The sequence below is a fragment of the Chaetodon trifascialis genome, chromosome 1, assembly GCF_039877785.1.
Source record: "Chaetodon trifascialis isolate fChaTrf1 chromosome 1, fChaTrf1.hap1, whole genome shotgun sequence".
Classification (NCBI taxonomy): Eukaryota; Metazoa; Chordata; class Actinopteri; order Chaetodontiformes; family Chaetodontidae; genus Chaetodon; species Chaetodon trifascialis.
The window spans coordinates 10,912,367-10,931,874 of record NC_092056.1 but is presented as its reverse complement, the minus strand read 5'-3'; the positions used below and the strand labels follow the sequence as shown (position 1 = coordinate 10,931,874).

At 45.3% G+C, this 19,508-nt stretch overlaps 3 protein-coding genes across 3 annotated transcripts; all 3 read left to right on the top strand.

Moving 5' to 3' along the window:
- Positions 1–84: 84 nt before the first annotated feature.
- ercc5 (excision repair cross-complementation group 5) lies at positions 85–7,290 on the top strand. The gene is made up of 15 exons (XM_070964680.1): positions 85–370; positions 532–707; positions 797–912; positions 1,079–1,180; positions 1,412–1,478; positions 1,588–1,731; positions 1,812–2,022; positions 2,692–3,639; positions 3,721–4,007; positions 4,234–4,353; positions 4,484–4,697; positions 5,508–5,652; positions 5,929–6,129; positions 6,220–6,304; positions 6,466–7,290. The coding sequence occupies exons 1-15, from the start codon at positions 283–285 to the stop codon at positions 7,003–7,005; spliced, it is 3,444 nt and encodes a 1,147-aa protein (XP_070820781.1). The 5' UTR covers positions 85–282; the 3' UTR covers positions 7,006–7,290.
- Positions 7,291–7,879: 589 nt separating this feature from the next.
- On the top strand, positions 7,880–11,166 carry mettl21e (methyltransferase like 21e). Its single transcript, XM_070962457.1, has 5 exons — positions 7,880–7,931; positions 9,946–10,106; positions 10,210–10,327; positions 10,458–10,555; positions 10,807–11,166. The coding sequence occupies exons 1-5, from the start codon at positions 7,880–7,882 to the stop codon at positions 11,164–11,166; spliced, it is 789 nt and encodes a 262-aa protein (XP_070818558.1).
- A 4,226-nt stretch (positions 11,167–15,392) lies between these two features.
- On the top strand, positions 15,393–19,414 carry LOC139331115 (uncharacterized). Its single transcript, XM_070962446.1, has 7 exons — positions 15,393–15,552; positions 15,648–15,784; positions 15,986–16,103; positions 16,474–17,169; positions 17,581–17,741; positions 17,849–17,966; positions 19,029–19,414. Exons 1-7 carry the CDS (start codon positions 15,393–15,395, stop codon positions 19,412–19,414), a joined length of 1,776 nt encoding a protein of 591 aa, XP_070818547.1.
- Positions 19,415–19,508: the final 94 nt, after the last annotated feature.

Below are 19,508 nucleotides of genomic sequence, written 5' to 3'. Positions count from 1 at the left end.
TCCTGAAGCGGGTGGTGCAACAATATGACCAGGCTCGGAACCTTCATGCCATGTAATATGTGCATGACGGACAAAAATAGTGTTACAACATAACAAACGCTGATTACTGCCGATAGGATGCCGTTTCTTGTTTTCCCACTCCAGTGATTTCGGAGTTGTTACGAGAAAACACTCACAGCAGTCAATTACAGTTAACTTGTTTCGGGGTGTTTATTTATTTTATTTTTATTATCATTTTTTTTTTTTTTTCTTATATCAGCGGGTGAGGTTTGGTCTACAGTTATGGGAGTGCACGGACTGTGGAGGCTGCTGGAGAGCACAGGGAAACCCATCAACCCCGAGACTCTGGAAGGAAAGATCCTCGCTGTTGGTATCCTGGCTTGTTGGTGATCTATTTATCTCCATTTCAATCTGTCATTTATCGTTTGACTAGAGCCTCGCGATCTTTCCTTCACCTCTCTGTTAGATGTGTAAATGGAACTGACTTTCTTCTGTTAAGCCATTGTATGAACCTTAACCAGACACCCCCAGATATCAGTATATGGCTTAACCAGGCAGTGAAGGGGGTGAGGGACCGTGAAGGCAACAGTGTCCAGAATGCCCACCTCCTCACACTCTTTCACCGCATCTGTAAGCTGCTCTTCTTCCGCATCAGGCCGGTCTTTGTGTTTGATGGAGACACGCCGCTGCTGAAGAAACAGACTCTGGTACGTCCAGCGCTTCCTGAAGACCCACATGACCAATCTGTGTAAATGTCTTCTAAACAAGCTTAACAGATGTTGGATATTTCCTCCAGGTTCTGAGGAGGCAGAGGAAAGAGGAGCTGAACCGAGAGTCCAAACAGACCAATGAGAAACTCCTCAGGACATTCCTGAAGAGACAGGCTATCAAAGCTGCACTTGGAAACCACAGGTAACAGACAGAGGCAGTGCACAGGTGGAGGGACAGCAAAGAAAGCACATCACTCGTCCCCCCCACCCCCACCCCCACCCCGTCTCTGCAGCCACAGGAGATCCCGGCAGTAGAGCCATTGTACTCATTGGATTTATCTGATGTGTCACTTCCATTCCTGCCACAGTAAGGACCCTCTACCCAGCCTCTCCAGTGTGAGGAGAGATGAGGTGGACGACATGTATGTTCTACCAGCCCTGCCAGCTGCAGAGGAGAAGGACAAAAGCAGGTCAGAGGCCTGGGAAAGGTCACGACTCACTAGTTATTGTGGGTAAATGGGGAGTGGGATGGAAAGCCTCTCATCTTCGGATGTGTTCGAGAGGAGAGTCAGGTGCTCCGTGAAGACAAATCCTGACACTCCTGAGCGAAGCCGAGCTTTGTTTTCACGGCCTTGTTTTATACAGTTACTTCACCTCTGATACTTATGCTATAATCATGTTAATGTGTTTTGCTCTTGCAGTTCTGAAGAAGAGGAAGAGGAAGAGAAAGAGTCGGAGGAGATGTTTGACAGTTATCACATGTATCAGGTAAAATTACCACATGCACAAGAGCATCAAACTGTATGTAACACTATATTTTGATATTGTTTAGTCCTGGTTTTGTTATGACAAAGTGGTCTAATCTTCTACACTTAAGGGAGAAGTGTATGAAGACCCCAACTCCGTGGACATCAACTCAGAGGAGTTTGCCAGCCTGCCTCCTGAAATGAAACACGAGATCCTCAAAGACATGAAGGAGTTTTCCAAAAGACGCCGGACGATGTACCACAAACCTCCAGAGGTACCGTTCGCTCTCATTCACACTCACACACCAGCCCATCTCCTCCTCTTCAACACGGACTCCTCTTCACTACCTCTTAGCGTTCGGGAGACTTTTCCCAGTACCAGCTGGCCGGCCTGCTGCAGAGGAACCATCTCAACCAGCGTCTGGAGGGTGTTGAGAAAGAGATGTGCCAGCGGAGCGCCGGAAGCGCTCCACAGCTCTACGAGCAGGACGGGGAGCAGCCGAGTCACAGCGTAGAGTCACAGAGACTGGTTTCGGAAGACCACTCCCACTATATCCTTATTAAAGGTGAGGGCAGCCATGATGGCGTGGTTACAGTTTTTCAGTGTTTTGCCATTGAGTTCTAATTGATGTTGGTCTTAGCGTACCTGCTGTAGTTCATGATGTCACACTTCTTTAAGACATTAACATTGTCATTGTGCTTATTTTCCATGGGTGAGCAGAAATTGACTCATGACCAACAGTAAAGCAGCAAGTATTGTTAAAATAGACGTTACCTGATTTATTATTAGTCCAGAAACACTTCTGAGTGTTTTATGTTTGTAAGGCATGGTTTTCTCAGTTCATGGTTCATAGCATGGGGACATGTCTTAAGTTTTTATGTTATGACTGTCACACTTTTGGAATATGCTATAATATCGGGTATTTTTGGTAATTTGACGAGTCTTCTCAGTAGTGCAGTTACGCTGTTTGACCATCAGAGGGCTCTGTTATACACAGCAGCAGCACTGTTTTTTTTTGTTTGTCTTTGACAAATTTGACAATTCTGGTATTGTGACAACATTATATTGAAATCTATAGAAACCAATGCATGGAAGGTGGGAAATAGATCTTTAATCTCTTTAAACGTGATATGTGGAATGGTCGTTTAACAGACTATCATTTAAATACAAATCTAAAAAGGCAAACTTGTTTCTGTCTTCATGTTCTGAACATCTCTCCACGTTTCATTCATAGGCTCCAAAAAGAGCGAGGCTGCCCCCGAGAGCCGACCTGCAGCTGCACCCTGGTCTGGTAGCTTCCTGTCAGGCAGCAAAAGACGAGCAGCGGGCAGACCTGAGCCCCTGTGGCGTCCTGCCTGTGAGGAAGAGGAGGAAGTGCAGGGTCCCTCCTCAGAGGAGTCCAAACCCTCCGTCTCAGAACCATCTCAAGGACACGCATCACCACCCTCGCCTCGTACGCTTGAGGCAATCCAGGCTGCAATGAATGACAGCTCGGATGAGGAGAAGCTGGACCGGGATGAGAAGGGTGGCAGTGTGTCCCCACGTACCCTGCAGGCAATCCATCAAGCTCTCGCTGAGGAGGAAGACGGTGCTGCAGAACACGGGACTGTAATCCGCAGCTCACTCACCAAACTGCAGGCAAATATCCATCATCCTGCACCACAAGTGGTCATCAGCAGCTCAGAGGAAGAGCCAGAACCTGCCAATGTGAACTCTTTACCGAATGAAAAACCAGATTTAAAGAGTAACCCAGCAGGCCACAGTTTACATGTGAAAGATAGCTTGCTCCTTAGCAGTTCTGAAGATGAGATGGAGGAAGTGATTGGTCAGAGAAATAAAGCACTTCGTGTTGCGGTGCTGCAACAACCTGAGGAGAGAGAGGCAAAGTCACAAGAGGAGACAAAGAAAGGACAGTTGATGGAGGAGCCGGAGAGAAAAGACTCAGAGGACAGATTTGTTACAAAGAACGGAGATCTTGTCCAACCACAGGGTGCTGCTGCTTCCTGTCAAAAGACGTTATCCATCAATCTCCCTGCTCAGGTATGCGCAAAACCTCTCAGTGTAGAGACTGAGATTCATCCTGTGCTGTCAGTGGGGAGGCATAACAAGTCCAGTGAAGCTCCAGAGGAGAGGAGTGGAGATAATGTGAAGGCAGACGGCCGAGAAGAGAGCGAGTCAGAAGGTACAGTCTAAGATCACACGCTCATAACTTCTTAAACCAGGGGATATATAAAGAAAGGGCTTTTTGGGTTTGTGTCTTCAGAGAGCTTCATCGAGGTGTCAGAAGAAGAATTTGAGGAGGAGGATGAAGATGATTCGCTCGTAATGATAAGAGAGAAAGGATCTCCAGACGAGGTCCGTGAAGATGGGACAGAGAGAGAAGAACCAGAGGAAGGTTCGACAGCGGCTCCCAGCAGTCCGGCTGCTGCTCCGAAAGGAGAGGAAGACGAGGAGGAAAAGACACAGACTGAAGAGGAAGAGCTGAAGGGGGGAGCAGAGACTGAGTCCAGCTCCACTCCAGCCATCAATGAATGGGAACACTTTGATGCGGTCAGTATTGTTTAGACGCTCGAGATGCGATTCAAGCTGTTCCGATGTGCTTTAGGCTGAGCTGTCCAGCAGTTAAATGTGTGTGTGTGTGTGTGTGTGTGTGTGTGTGTGTGTGTGTGTGTGTGTGTGTGTGTGTGTGTGTGTGTGTGTGTGTGTGTGTGTGTGTGTGTGTGTGTGTGTGTGTGTGTGTGTGTGTGTGTGTGTGTGTGTATGTATCATGCTGCAGGATGAGCTGGAGGCTCTGGAGAGCTCTCTGCAGGTGGAGCAGAACAGCCTGAGGGAGCTGAAACAGCAGCAGGAGAGGATGGCAAACACCGTCACTGGACAGATGTACCTGGAGAGCCAGGTAAAAAGACACATCAACACATGGACGCGTATGAACCACACAGGCTTTCCACCCTCACACCTAACGACATGACATCATGGCAACGTAACCCTGATTTTCAAGCAACAGCTGTTTTCGTCTTTGATACCAGGAGCTGCTGCGGCTGTTTGGCGTGCCGTTCCTGGTGGCGCCGATGGAGGCTGAGGCTCAGTGTGCAGCACTCGACCGCGCCGACCAAACCAACGGGACCATCACGGACGACTCAGATGTGTGGCTGTTTGGGGGGAGGCACGTCTACAAGAACTTCTTCAGCCAGAACAAATATGTTGAACACTACCAGTACAGTGACCTGCAAAATCAACTGGGTCAGCGCTCGCCATCACCTGTGCATATGTGTGTTTGTGTGTGCGCAGCTGCCAGGTTACATATGTGTTCAGTATAATCCTCATCGTCTCTGGAAGTGCAACCGCAGGTGATGATTGTATTAGAAAAGGAGGTTGTGCTTTAACAGGGGGACTCTTAGAGGATGATAAACCCTAAATCCAGCAAGAAGCCAAGCTATCAAGCAAAAGGGGGACAAAATACTCACATTGCGCTAGTTTGTTTGGCGCACGTCACAGTAGAAAAAGGCACTTCAGCACAGAACGTTCATGAGAGCATTTGAAGTATACAGCTTGATCTAATTGAAACCCCATGACGTACAACAGGAAGCCTCACAAAGCACTGTTTCTGGCCATCATTGATTCACTATTTGGGCTGTACACTAGATGGCAATAGAGGAACATCTGAATGAAACCTGTTCTTTTTCCATTGTAGGATGGTTTTAAGGATGGTCCCACATCCTTAAATGGTCAGTTTTAAGCTGCAGTCATCATTAAGTCCATTTGGTGTCATCAAGTGTGTATGTCCCAAATGACTTTCTCATCTTTAGGTGCTTTTTAGGTGAGGACTCAGAGAACGAGGATGAAATTGAACACGTATGTAACTTGGCAGCTGCAGGCGATGATGTTTTGCTATTTTGTGAGCGGCTGAAATGAAAGAGGAGACGTGTTTGTGTTGCTGGTGACTGATGGGCTGTGATGGGCTTTACTCTCTCTCTCTCTCTCTCTCTCTCTCTCTCTCTCTCTCTCTCTCTCTCTCTCTCGCTCTCGCCCTCGTTTTTTCCATTCTCTCAGGCCTGGACAGGACTAAACTGATAAATCTGGCTTACCTGCTGGGAAGTGACTACACAGAGGGGGTGCCGGGGGTTGGGTATGTGACTGGCATGGAAATACTGAATGAGTTCCCGGGGCCAGGCTTGGAGCCACTCTTACAGTTCAGGTGTGTGTTTCGTCACCTTTATGTCTTTCATGCTTAATTCCCCCAGTCTCTCTCCCCTGTGACAGTCAAATACATGACAAATGTGTTAAAGCTAATTTGTAAATCATTTGATAATATCTTTTAAAGTACCTTAATTTTTAAAATATGCAGTACTTTCATGTCATAAGCATTTACAATAACAGTAGTATGTCCCAAAACCTGTGTGTGTTTTGGACATTCCAGTGGCAGTTTTTAATGTTGGTGGTTTCTTCACTGGTTGTTGTTTCTTCCCTCCAGTAAATGGTGGTCAGAGGCTCAGGAGAAGCAGCGTCTGGTGGCAGATCCTCGGGACACAAAGGTGAAGAAGAAACTGAGGGACCTTGAGCTGCATCCTGGGTTCCCCAGCCCTGCGGTGGCTCAGGCTTACCTGCAGCCTGCTGTGGACCAGTCAGACAGCTCCTTCAGCTGGGGACGCCCACAACTCGACATGATCAAAGAATATCCTTTCACTGTGTGGCTGTGTGTGTGTGTATTTGTCTGTGTGTGCATGTTCATGAATGCATGAAGTTTCCTCAACCAGTCTTTTACATTCTGCCTGAGTCGTTTTGGCTGGAACAGTCGGAGGACAGAGGAGACTCTTCAGCCTGTAATCAAGCAGCTTAACACCCAACAGGTAACTGATGCAGGTAACCTGTCAGGTGACTGACTACCCAAATGGTAGTCGTAGCTACAAATGCAAACAGGAAAGTCTCACTGTTAAAAAGTTGGTAATAATGAGAAAACACTTGGTAGCCTTACATGGTTTATAACTCATCTCTCACCGTCTCGGTTTAGACTCAGCTGCGGATCGACTCGTTCTTCCGCATGGAGCAACAGGAAAAGCAGGCGATCCGCAGCCAGCGACTCCGCCGGGCAGTCACCTGCATGAAGAGGAAGGAGAGGGAAGGAGGAGAAGAGGAAGAGGGGCACAGTGAGGAGGAAACACCATCGCCATCCAAATCTAAGAAAGGGAAGGCAGCAAACAAGAGCCCGAAGAGAGGAGCAGGAGGAGAGCAGGAAGAGGAGAGGTCCATGGCAGGAGGAGGGTTTCTAGGGTCGGGGGCAACTGTTGAACCTCCTCTTACATCGCTGAAGGATGTGAACAGCACCAGCCAGGAGGCCCTCTCAGTGAGAGTCCCTCAGTCTACTCCGAGTCTACCTCAGAAGGTCAGGAGGAGCTGCAGCAGCAGCAGCTCTGGTGAGGGCAGCGACAGTGGCGATGAAGTTTCTATGGTCACAGCCCGATCTGTGTTCGAAGGCAGCCGACGAGGCCGTGGAGCGAAGAGCACAAGGAGAGGAAGCATGAGAGGAAAGGGGAGGGGGAGGAAGCTGTGAGGAAGAAACCGAACTTCAAATGTAACATTAAAAATGAGCTAAGCCATAATATGAAGCACCAAACATGACACTCGCTCCCAAACAATGTCAGCGATATATTATATTTGATATTTAAATGTGTGAATGAATCATGAACATTTACAGTGATGAACTAAGCTTTTTCTGTATTAGAAAGGATTCATTTTGTACTATTGTGAACATATTTGTACCTGCACCTGAAGAACAGCATTTTGCATTAAATTCTTTGTTTTTTGAAGTATTTCCTCAGCAGACGTCAGTGTGGATCAGATTTTGTCATTTGTCATGCTCATGTGTTAACAGTAAGACTGAGACAGGTGCAGCTCTTCAGCACCATACGTCCCTTTAGTTTGCATTTCACTCGCCTTCTGCTTCTGCATATGCTCCCCCCCTCCTCCCCCTGCCTCAAAGTCACACACATATAGAGGCTTTAACACATATGAAATCTGGTGTTTCTGAATAAACACCTGACATTTTACCCCAAATTCCATTTCCAGTTTCTTCTTTATATAGATCCCTGCTCCTCCTCTTCACATGCCTGCTCCAGTTCAGCAGTCGGGCAGAGCAGCTGTTGCTGCCTGTCAGCTTTACTGCTTAGAGAGGGGTCAAGGCACGCCAGGGACAGCTAGAAATGTGTGGTGGAGATGACGGTCGGGGTAGGGTAGTTGGACAAGAAGTTGGGAAATGCTGTATTTGTGTGTAACTTAAAACCACAGAAGACGTCAGCCTGCCAGAGATCTGGATCCAGATTGACCCAAATCCAAAAGGACTATCTGGGGCCAGCACAACCCTGAACAGCTGTTGACTGATTTTATGTTTTGGGTATCCTTGCCCTCATGATTGGACTCCTTCAGACATGGAGACTCAACAGTCCAAAGCAATGGAAGACTCCAACACCAAAGACGAAGGTGAGAATATGGAGTTATCGAAAACAGAAAACTTGAGATTATTGTAATTTCAGTGGCAGTAATGAACTGTTTGCAGCATGGTTTGTTTTATGCAAAGACCTATCTTAAGGATATCATAGTATGAACGGATAGTTAAATTTAAATCCCTGAAAACCAATTGAGTGTCAGAACTTTGCAAGACGTGACTGTTGAAATCTTTATTCCCTGCAAACAACTGCATCTCTGCTTGTTAATGACAAATACAACACAGATATTTATACTCACATGCGCTATAAATTGAGCCCCCGAGGAATCCCCAACCCTTTTCAACCTTAGCTTTGTGGCTCTGAGGGCTCCCCTGACCTTTTCTCTAAACCAACATGACATAACTGAAGTCATGTGTCAGACACTCCAAGTAACCATCAGCACTGACACATAGCTGGAGCCCGACACGCTGGGATGACGTTACAAAGAAACACAGGCGGATCACAGGGGCATTATGGGCCTAGATTTGTTTCATTTATAGAGCAGAGGATCAAATGTTGCATGTCACATGATATGAAAGAAAAACAACATGATTATCATCTGCTTGATAAAACACCTATCAGGATGTAGCTGGTTGGCTTGTTAAAGGATTACTTTAGGGTTTCTGCTTCCACTCCTCAACTATGGAGACTTAAATGTGAGTCCACAGTGAGGGCCGGGGGCCGCTGTTTACCTCAAACAGTTAATGTGCTTGGTATGCTGGATGTATTCCTTTCCCATCGTCCCAAAATTTTGATGCACTGGCAGCTGAGGCAAGAACTTCTGTAAGTACCAAATCAGGTGTGCAGGTGAGTCACATTAAGCTATTAGTGTTTTAACTTAAACTGAGCTCTGACAGTCACCACTGTGTACTCTGAGCTTTCAAGGTAAAATAAGAATTTTGAACGACATGGACCATTGCTGCTCGAGCATCAAACACTTTAAAATGATATGTGCAAAGGAGGAAAACAACCTTTTTTCACAGCAGACATTTTGGCTTGTCATAGCAGGACAAACACAGGTAGTAACATGAATCACAGCTCCATATCGGTGCCATGGTGGGACAGTGGTAACACTGTCACCTCACAGCTGGAAGGTCCTGGGTTCGATTCCCACCTGGAGTGCCGTGGGCACTCCTTCGGGGCCTGCTACCCTTTAACTCTGTGTGGAGTTTGCATGTTCTCCCCCTGTTCATCTGGGGTATCCTCCATTAAAAAACCCCCACTAAAAATATGCAAGAAGATCAGCACCTGACCAATGGTGACAAGAAGAAACTGGGTCCTCGGGCGCGGCTGTCGCTGGCAGCCCACAGCTCCTGGTCTGCTGCGGAGGAAGGACTTACCAGGATGGGTTAAATGTGGAAGAAATAATTTCACGGAAGCATGGCATGTGCATGTTGTGCCGTTGTTGTGTGTTCACCAAAAAAACATGGCGTGTGCATGTTGTGATCAATAAAGTATGTCTTAAATATCATTTCATTTTACCTGTATATGCCAGTGAGCCAGAATATACAAAAACAGGGTTTATACAACCCACATTTCCAGCAGAAGTTGGGGCTCTGTGTAAAACTCAAGTAAAAACAGACTGCAATCGATGAATAGTGTTTTAAGTGTTCCTGAGCCCGTGTACTAACATCCTTTATACAATTACGTGCTCACAAAGTGGTGAACCTCACTCCATCCTTGCTTGTGAACAACTGAGCCTTTCCAGGATGCCACCTTTAATACCCAATCATGATACTATCACCTGTTACCAATCAACCCCTCCGTGAATGTTCCACCTTTTTTGGATTGACGACTTATAAGTGGCTCACCCTGATGCAATTTAGCCACCGTTAATGTGATTAATTCCACCTGTGCATCTCCTCCTGTGACTGTGAATGTCTGCTGTCTAAAATGTCTATTCGTCTATCTTGTGTTATCTTTGTTATTCCAGGTTCTGCATTTTCCCCGCTCACTACACAGCATCACATTTTTTGATACCATACCTGTCTCTCCTGTGGCTGCCAAAGCAGGTGCTGCTGCAGATGCAGAGCTAGCCAAAGCTATAATGGCCCGGCAATTCCACCCCTCTCTCATTGGCCCGGAGGCCTGGGAGGGCTACGTCTTTTCTGACCTGGAAATCCGCATCAAAGAGTCCACAGACATCTATGGAGCTGTACTCTGGCCCTCAGTATGTGCAAACTTATATATTATCCCGATGTTTGCATGTAGCTGCTGTGCAACCTCTTTATTTTGAGTCCTGCCAGTGAACTATAAACCTTTCCCGCCAACAGGCGATGGTGTTGTGTCATTTCTTAGAGACCAACCAAGACAAATACAACCTGATGGACAAAAATGTGATTGAACTGGGTGCTGGAACTGGGCTGGTCACCATCGTATCCAGCCTGTTAGGTAAAACAAAGCTATCCAGTGATGAGTTTTGGCAGTTTGACTTAAAGTCTTTATTACTTCAGTTTTTTCTCCCTGTGTTGCTGTTATTATCTCATTCCCTTTAACGCTCAGCTACACCGTCTCTCTCCAGGTGCTAAGGTGACCTCCACTGACCTGCCGGATGTGTTGTCAAACCTCCAGTACAATGTTACACGCAACACCAAGGGCCGATGCAAGTACATCCCTCTAGTAGGTTTTTACATTTATATTTCATACTCTCAAGTTGACAACACAATATATCCATATATATTAAAAAGGTACTGTTGACAAATAACCATCTGCAATATATTTAGCATTTTTTCACATTTTCCTTGGTGTATATTTGTGTCATGGACCAAATATAAAATCAACTATGTCATTCCAGGTTTGCGGTGCAGTTAACACCAGTGAGTGACATAAAAGACCCTTAAAGTGGACAAACGTTTGCACTCTGTTTCTAGGTCACAGAACTCATCTGGGGTCAGGAGGTGGAGCAGCGTTTCCCGCGTGCCACACATTGTTTTGACTACATCCTGGCAGCTGATGTGGTGTACGCCCATCCTTACCTGGAAGAGCTGATGGAGACCTTTGATCACCTGTGCCAGGAAAACACACAGATCCTGTGGGCCATGCGCTTTCGCCTGGACCCAGAGAACAGCTTTGTGGATCGCTTTCGGCAGCGCTTCCACCTGGAACAGCTGTATGATCTCCCCAGTCTCAGCATCAAACTGTACCGAGCCTGGAGGAGGGACAGGTGTACCAAGGACCAAGGAGAGGCTGCTGCCTGGACTGATGAACAGAAAACAATGAATATTCAATGAAGCTGAAAGGAAAAGTCTTATTTATTGTGTGTTTTCATGGATGTCATGTACAAATGTCTGCCAGTTTAACACAATATCAAGCTGTGATACTTGTTTTTACACATTCTGTTATATTACTCATTACTGGTGCAATCTTTCTCCACTAGAGACAGTTCAATGTAATGCAACACCATTTAACAGCACAACCTCCAAAATGGTCACTGAATTCAATCTTTAACAAAAGCTGAACAGTGATTTATTGCAGTATTGTTGCTTTGCATTTCACGGAGATGAACTTTAATAAACTGGCAACTACATGTGTCTAGATACACTTTTCATGTGGACGTCTGATGACCTTTAAGATTTTATTTGTTGCTGTGTGACTTCACATGGAGAATATGATCAGGCTTTAGCTGTCAAGAGAGTCAGTTTCAACAAGGACAGTAAAAGCATATATTAATTTCATTATCTCAACAACTGTTGAATGGATTGCCTGTAATGTTCGAACAGTCACTAATGGTGGACCATGGATGATTAGAAAGTGGATTACATTGATTACATTGGTAATAGTTTGCACAGCTGGGGCTATAACCGAGGCTGGTCAAAGATCAACCAGATCTGACAAGGCAGAGCTAAGCCAGTTGAGCCAAGACTAATATGTCCTGAAAGGGACACCATACAGAAGATACACCATGAAAACAATGTAAAGAAAGGGGTCACTCATAATAGTGAACCTACAGAGAATTATCACCCAAGCTCTGCTAAGCTTTACAGAGCTTTATAGTGTTTTAATTCATCATTAAAATCAGCTGTAAAATCCCACTGTACACTGTCAGTTCAGCAGCACACAAAATTTGCTGCTAACTGCTGAACATAGTTGAGCATTTAGCAGCTAAAGAGCCAAACCAAAGACAGAGTTAGACAGAGCAGACAGTCAATATTGGACTTATGTTCACCAAGTGGCCAAAAATATGACCCCAAAAGCTGCATAGCCAGTGCTTGTCTTCACCAAGAGTTTTGCTGAAACTCCAACCAAAAAGTGTTGGAGGTTTCCAGCTTAGTAGCCACCTTTGTTTCACTGGCAGACGTGCCTTGCTAATCGTTTAGTGCTTTCATGTCCTGTCTGTTGCCAAGGGCTGTTTGCATTGGAATTCTGATGGGTCTACCATGCGGCCCAACCCCTCATTTATTCCTAAGAGGCTTTCAGCTTTTCACATCAATCAGCCCATCACTTGGGTAGTTTTAACCCTGCAGCCAGGGATGGAGCCTGATATCAGCCTACTTTGCCCTGTTCTGGCTCTGGGACACTTAGCAGTGCCAGCTGAGTTCCACGAGTCTGTGGGTGATGTTTGTTTGACGTGGAGGGCACAGGAATGGTTGTGCCTAGCTTAGGTGTTCAAAGTGCTGTGCCAGAGACTCCCACACTATCCCAAACATACAGGCTCAGGGGCTTCCGGGTTCCCCCTGTGAAATGTCATTCAACCTGGACTGTCTACACCTTTTGTGTTCCACTGAATGGCAATGGCTTCGTCCTGCACCTTTGCCCGCCTCTATAGTGTTAACATGGCCACCCTCATCCTGTGGTGATAGAGGTTTTGTCTGCTCCAATGAGCAGTAACTGAGGCTTGGTGAATACAGAATTCTTGATGGCATGGGTCATCCATGTATTATATACCATCGCTGGCGGTCAGGAAGAATAAAATAAAATGAAAGTTACCAATGTAACTCTGGCTCTATGAATTCTGGATGAGTTCAATGTCACTGCAGTTTCTGTAGGACACAGTTGCTGGGTGCCAGGCCTTTTTCCAGATTGCTTATGTCAGTCAGGTCACATATGTGACTTACATATTGTTGGTGTTGTGTCTCAAAGTCCTGCATACGCGCATCATGCATACCCAGGTATTACATACCGTCTCTGGCAGCCATCCAGAATTCATAGAACCTCAGTTACATTCATAACTCTCATTTTACATCCTCACAGGACCACTGGCAAACGGACTTTTAGTGTTGTTGCTTTAGTCCCCAGAAACTGTTTGACTTGATGAACTTTAAGCATATTATAACATCAAAGTAAGACTGACATTGTCAGCAATTAATCGTTATTACTGTTAATCAAACTATACGGTTAATGCTATTAAAAACCTTTTCCATTAACCAAATGCAATTAGCAAATGTAACAAATTCAATAAATTCATTACTTCTTTGCCACATACAGAAAACTTGAAATGGATTTCATTATTAATTTTTTGTGTTTAAGTCTAGATGATGCTTCACCAGCAAAACATTTTAAGGAGGTCAAATTAGATCACATCCCTATTGGGCAGTATGTGCTGCTTCAGTAACATGAACACCATGTGTCCCACACTAATTCTACATGTTTTGGAAACCCACCAGATTATCTTGGAAAGATTATATTAGAGCAACACATTACTAATGCCAGCTATTAGATCTGATATCTAAGGTCAGATTCCAAATCTTCCACATTTTCTGTCCTAGTTATTGCTTGTCTTTTTGCCCAGAGATGTGTGCTGTTAGGATGCCAAAACACGGGCATGGTGAGGAGCTGGATTAAAGAGGTAAAGAGAGGTTATCAAAGTTGGAGTTGTCGAAGGTGAAAAGTGTCTGTGACTTTGTGAAGGTATAGTTTATCACTCTTTCAACAGTCTCTTGATAATAAACAACTTTTCACTGAGAGACAGATGCTGCTTGTCATCGACCTTAAAAATTCTTGTCTTTTATCCACCACAAGGCTCCACATAATCAGCACAGTTGGGCAATGACCTAACCACTGAGCACTCAAATGTGCCAAACCACCCCGAGGTCCTGGAGGGATTTCAAGTTTGAGGATGTGAGTAGATTTAGACTGATACCTGAAACTGGGAGTTGATATGTCATGGCCAAAGGCTCTTCAAATGCAACCAATGGACATCTAATTGAGGTTTATATTACAGGGCCCCTCTTCTTTTCTTGGGGGGTTGATGCATGTGGATTGCTTGCCAGCCTGATCCTGTTACCGCGCATTTCTGGAGAAGCAATTGAGGCCATTGCTAGAAAAGCATGCAAGAAAGCACAACATGGACATGTTCCAGACCACGTGTGCCTTTTTTAGATAGACTTTTGCATGCAGACCTCTGTCTTTCCTAAGCTGATAAAAGTATAGAAGAACACCAACTTTACAGTAATTAACATGAGTTTATGAGGCCTTTCGGGTTTCAAATACATTCACAACAACACACATTCAAAGGCTCTCTGTAAAGATGCTTTCAAGCCAAACACAAATCATGCACTGGCCTGGTTTTCTACAGACTTATCACTCACTGTGTCTCTGTTACTATTTGTAGATTAAATAAAACCGATGCATTGCCAGTGTAACATGCAATATCTGGACTGATTTGATCCATGATCAAAATCTTAAAAAGTTATTTGATTTGATTTCATTGCAGATGGAAATCAGTGTCAGTAAATAGAAAAAACAGCTTTTACAGGGTTACTATTCCTTCATATTATATCCAGTATGTGGTTACAGACTGTGGAGACTTCCAGGAATCACCAGCAGAAAGTCCATAAGCGACCCTGTCATGGCATTCCTGTCCTGTCCTTTTGGCTCTCACACCAAGTCATCTTGGTAAGTGTTGGTGTGTGTTTTTATCTACGTGCGCTCTGCTCTTGGATCATGCTTGTGTTTATTCCTCCTCAGCACAGCTCTAAAAATACTCTTATGCCCTTGTGGTGATGATGATGGGTGTGTCCAGCAGGATGCTGAGTCTCTATAACCTTGCAGTGAGAGGCCTCCAGATGCAGTCCGATTGCTCCTCAGATCTTTCACTGGAGAATAAAGCAGCAGCAGGTAGGTCAAAGGTCACATGCAGACCAATTTTTCACTGTATTACTTGCATTTGTAGAGAGAACTTTGGACAGTATGTTGTGCTTGGAAAAGAGTCCCATTTACCCTGACCGAAAATAATCCAGGAAATGTTAAAGTGAGGTTTTACATATTTATTGTGCACTGCTTATGGTCTAATATGTGATGGTCTCATTGGAGGGGGGTGTTCTCCCAGACTTATTTTGCCTTATTTCACTGGCTGGACTGTAGGGCTGCAGTTGGAGTTAAAGGGGTGGAAAATGACAAACAGAATATTATTACATTAAAAAACATTTAACTGAAGCTCAATCTGTAATGCATGGCCTCTGTTTTTACATGTGTAATTGATCATATCTGTCTGTCCAACAGGCATACAGGATTTTATATGGCTACCTTGTCCTCATACTTTGTGGAAGAAACCAGTCATATGAGAGTCGGAGAGGAGGACGAGGAGGAGGAAGAGGAGGAGGAGGGGGAGGAAGAAGAGGAAGAGGAGGAAGAAGAGGAGGAAGATAGGGATGAAGAGGATAAAGAAGAGGAAAAAAGTAAGATTAATTATGCAGTAAAAAGCAGGAAGCAACTCACACTAAGCAGAGGTTCATGTTGAATGAGTAACTTTTGTACCATTCAAATCAATCAGCTGTCCAGAAGCAACACAGACCAGCCTGGGCTCCATCTTTCTTCTTCAGAGTAGATAAAGAGGTGTACTATTATGTCGGGCAGGAGATCATCATTGAAGAGGGTCTTGACTCCTTTGCAGGCATGATATGGCCGGCGGTGAGTAGCACCTTTGCTGAGATTTACAGTGACTGTCAGTACCATGACACTTCAGTACTGGATTCTGTGGAACGGCTCTGTTTACTAGTCACATGTCACACTGACAATGATGGTTCAGGAGGCCCAAATCCTAAAACACTTATCACAGTCATATCCAGGACATACTTCTCTGTAACTTCAACTCATCTTGATTGTCTTCAGGCTCTGGCTCTCTGTCAGTACCTGGACACTCATCGTGACCAGCCGAGTCTTGTGGACAAGGCAGTCCTGGAGATCGGCGCAGGAACTGGCCTTGTGTCTGTCGTAGCAGCACTCCTTGGTAAGAGGTTCAAGTTCAACTTTATTTGGCAGTTGCACAGGAAGAGTGGATGTCGGTCTAAAAATAAAAAATAGAGAAGAGATGCAGGGGTTATTTAAAAAGAAGAAGAAACACAGAGAACGCTTCTGGGTCACATGTTAAATAAAACGTTTAAGAAAGTAGACATTAAAAATAGAGGTAGAACACGTGCTAGCTTGCACCATTGTAACAGCAGGTCAGTCTGTGTGTCAGGGTAGCTTCCTCGTGTGTATTGGGGGTCAGGTAAAGCACTATGAGTTCAGATGGACTGTAGGATTATTTTCTCCATCCTGAAAGAGGAGAAACCACAAACCTGATATTTTTATTATAATTTTTTTTTAATTGTGCTCAGGTGCTTGGGTGACAGCCACAGACCTTCCAGTGGTCCTGAGCAACCTGAGAGTCAACCTCGCCAGGAACACCAGGATCTGCAGACACACACCCCAGGTGGCAGCGCTGTCCTGGGGCTACGACCTGGAGCACACCTACCCTGCATCCGTGTATCACTACGACTACGTGCTGGCAGCCGATGTGGTCTACCATCACGACTTCCTGGACGAGCTCCTGGTCACCATGAAGCATTTCTGCAAACCAGGAACAACTCTGATCTGGGCCAACAAGGTCAGGTTTGAGTCTGATCTGACGTTCACTGAGAACTTTAAAAAGGCTTTTCACACACGCCTGCTGGCTGAAGATGGAGAGATGAAGATCTTCATGGCAACGTGTAGAGAAGAGGAGGGTGAAGGTGATGAGGAAGTGGAAATCCAAGATCTGCTGAGAGAGGAGGAGGAAGGAAAGAGTCAGGATGATGAGGATGAAGAGAGCAAAGAAAATCATGTGGAGGAGAAGCACGATGACGCTAAACTTCATGTCAATCTAGAAAAAAAGAAAGAAAATGATAATGATGGACCAGATGAATCTTATGCGTCAGAGCCTGAAAGAGTCGATGATGAGGAAGAAAAACATGATTCTGATGAAAGGGAGATGGAGGACATAATGGTCCCCAACAGTCCCTCACTTTGTCCAGCCAGTGGTGGAGACATTACAGGTGAGTCATGAGGATCTGTGAAACAACAACAACATGATCAATTTTATTATGGGAGTTAGATATTAAAGTCCTGTTTCCTGCTGCTGCAAAGAGTGTTTGATCCTCTGACCGTGAGCTTTATGGTTTTGAGTGAAATGAGTCAGCAACTATTGCTAGGGTCAAAAAAACAGAGGGCTGACGTACTCACTCACTGGTGTAGTGTCTGAATTCATAAGGAACAGAAGCTGGGACATTTTTATCATTTCATTTAGGTTATTTGGTTCACATACAAAATGATGTTACACCTCATACCTGTTGGACTACCAATACCTATCATATCAAACTACTGACACATCAGCTTTTTTAACCTGTGCTTGACATTAATGTGGCATAGCGTGTTAACAGTGTATTTCTAATTTTGTCTCTTCACAGGACAGGTGCGCATCAAACAAACACCCAAGGAGCAGGACAAAGCACCAGCCTGGGTTCCCAGCATCTACAGCAGCCTTGGTAAAGATATCTATCATTACGTAGGACAGGACATCGTCATTTATGAGTCCATAGACTCCTTTGGAGCGGTGATGTGGCCAGCAGTGAGTACCTCTGAAAACATTAACAGCATTGTCAGTTCTGAAAAGTGTTGATACAGCAACAACATTAATAAGATATCATAAGAGGTCTGCATGTCTTTGTCCTGCAGGCGTTGGCTCTGTGCTCCTTCCTGGACAACAACAGGCAGAGGGTGAACCTGCAGGGAAAGGAGGTGCTGGAGCTGGGAGCAGGAACAGGACTGGTATCCGTCGTGGCCAGTCTGCTGGGTGAGCTGTCTCCCATTCATTTCAGACAGAATATATAAATACAAATGCAACAATCACAGTCAGTCAAGTCCAGGACACATGGAGTTTGGAAAAGTCACCATGAAATGATACAGAAAGTCAACACATTACTGTCACTAGTGGTTTTATATTATATTATCAAGCTGCAGTGATCTGGTGATCTGATTTCAGCCAACTGCATTCGAACCATTGCTTGATTTTTTTTCTACTTTATGGCTCAGCGTAACCAACCAACATCCATCACAAAAAATCTAATAAGCACTCTTACATTAAAATACTCTTCACTTTTCACTATTATTCTCTGTTTAAGTATGCTATAAATAGCACATATGTGGGCTGCACAGTGGCGCAGCAGGTAGCGTGCGTTCCTCACAGCAAGAAAGTCGCTGGTTCGATCCCCGGGTTGGGCGGGGCCTTTCTGTGCGAAGTTTGCATGTTCTTCCTGTGCATGTGTGGGTTCTCTCTGGGCACCCCAGCTTCCTCCCACAGACCAAAAACATGCTCATTAGATTAACTGGTGATTTAAAATTGTCCTTAAATGTGAGTGTGAATGGTTGTTTGTCTATATATTTTGCCCTGCAACCGGCTCAGGGTGTACCCCGCCTCTCGCTTGACAGCTGGGATAGGCTCCAGCCCCCCCCCCCCAAACCCCGAAAGGGATAGTCGGGGTATAGAAGATGGATGGATGGATAGCACATTTGTCTCACATTCACTAACAAGGACCATGTCATTGATATATACAAATGGGGAACCAAGGAGGGAGAGTCAGGGTGGGGGCACGTCTCAAAGACGTTCGGCCTTATCGTCCCCCTGTGGTTCCTGTGCTGAAAGAAAAGGGGGAACAGGGTTTTGGGGGGAGGGTTGTGAGAGAGGGATTTGACACGTCTGTATAAATAGGGTAACTTGGTCAGAGTGAAAAGGGTAATATGAGCTGCAGTCTTTCAGACAGTGAATTGAAAAAGAGTCCTGCAGCTTCAGGATGATTAGCAGAACCTAAACATTGTTATTGGAGCTATGGTGACGAGAGTTTTCACGTTTCTCCAGGAGCTTCAGTCACAGCTACAGACTTACCCGAGGTGTTGAGTAACCTCCGGGCCAACGTGATGAGGAACACCAGAGGGCGGTGCAGGCACACACCCGAGGTGGCAGCGCTGTCCTGGGGCTACGACCTGGATCGCACCTACCCTGCATCCGTGTATCACTACGACTACGTGCTGGCAGCCGATGTGGTCTACCATCACGACTTCCTGAATGAGCTCCTGGTCACCATGAAGCATTTCTGCAAACCAGGAACAACTCTGATCTGGGCCAACAAGGTCAGGTTTGAGTCTGATCTGACTTTCACAGAGAACTTTAAAAAGGCTTTTCACACAAGGCTGCTGGCTGAAGATGGAGAGATGAAGATCTTCATGGCAACGTGTAGAGAATGAGAAACAGAAAACATGGGTGGATTACTCAAAGGCCCTGCAGGATACAGGCCCCTGGGGCCCCTGAGTGACTGTTATTAATGCTTGGAAAGTCAAA

Coding starts and splice junctions, on each gene's coding strand:
- ercc5 (XM_070964680.1), top strand. CDS start 283: ATGGGAGTGCACGGACTGTGGAGGCTGCTGGAGAGCACAGGGAAACCC. Junction 1,732..1,811: donor TGTACCACAAACCTCCAGAG/GTACCGTTCGCT, acceptor ACTACCTCTTAG/CGTTCGGGAGACTTTTCCCA. Junction 4,008..4,233: donor AATGGGAACACTTTGATGCG/GTCAGTATTGTT, acceptor ATCATGCTGCAG/GATGAGCTGGAGGCTCTGGA.
- mettl21e (XM_070962457.1), top strand. CDS start 7,880: ATGGAGACTCAACAGTCCAAAGCAATGGAAGACTCCAACACCAAAGAC. Junction 10,107..10,209: donor GAGCTGTACTCTGGCCCTCA/GTATGTGCAAAC, acceptor TCCCGCCAACAG/GCGATGGTGTTGTGTCATTT. Junction 10,556..10,806: donor GATGCAAGTACATCCCTCTA/GTAGGTTTTTAC, acceptor CTCTGTTTCTAG/GTCACAGAACTCATCTGGGG.
- LOC139331115 (XM_070962446.1), top strand. CDS start 15,393: ATGGCTACCTTGTCCTCATACTTTGTGGAAGAAACCAGTCATATGAGA. Junction 16,104..16,473: donor TGTCGTAGCAGCACTCCTTG/GTAAGAGGTTCA, acceptor AATTGTGCTCAG/GTGCTTGGGTGACAGCCACA. Junction 17,742..17,848: donor GAGCGGTGATGTGGCCAGCA/GTGAGTACCTCT, acceptor TTTGTCCTGCAG/GCGTTGGCTCTGTGCTCCTT.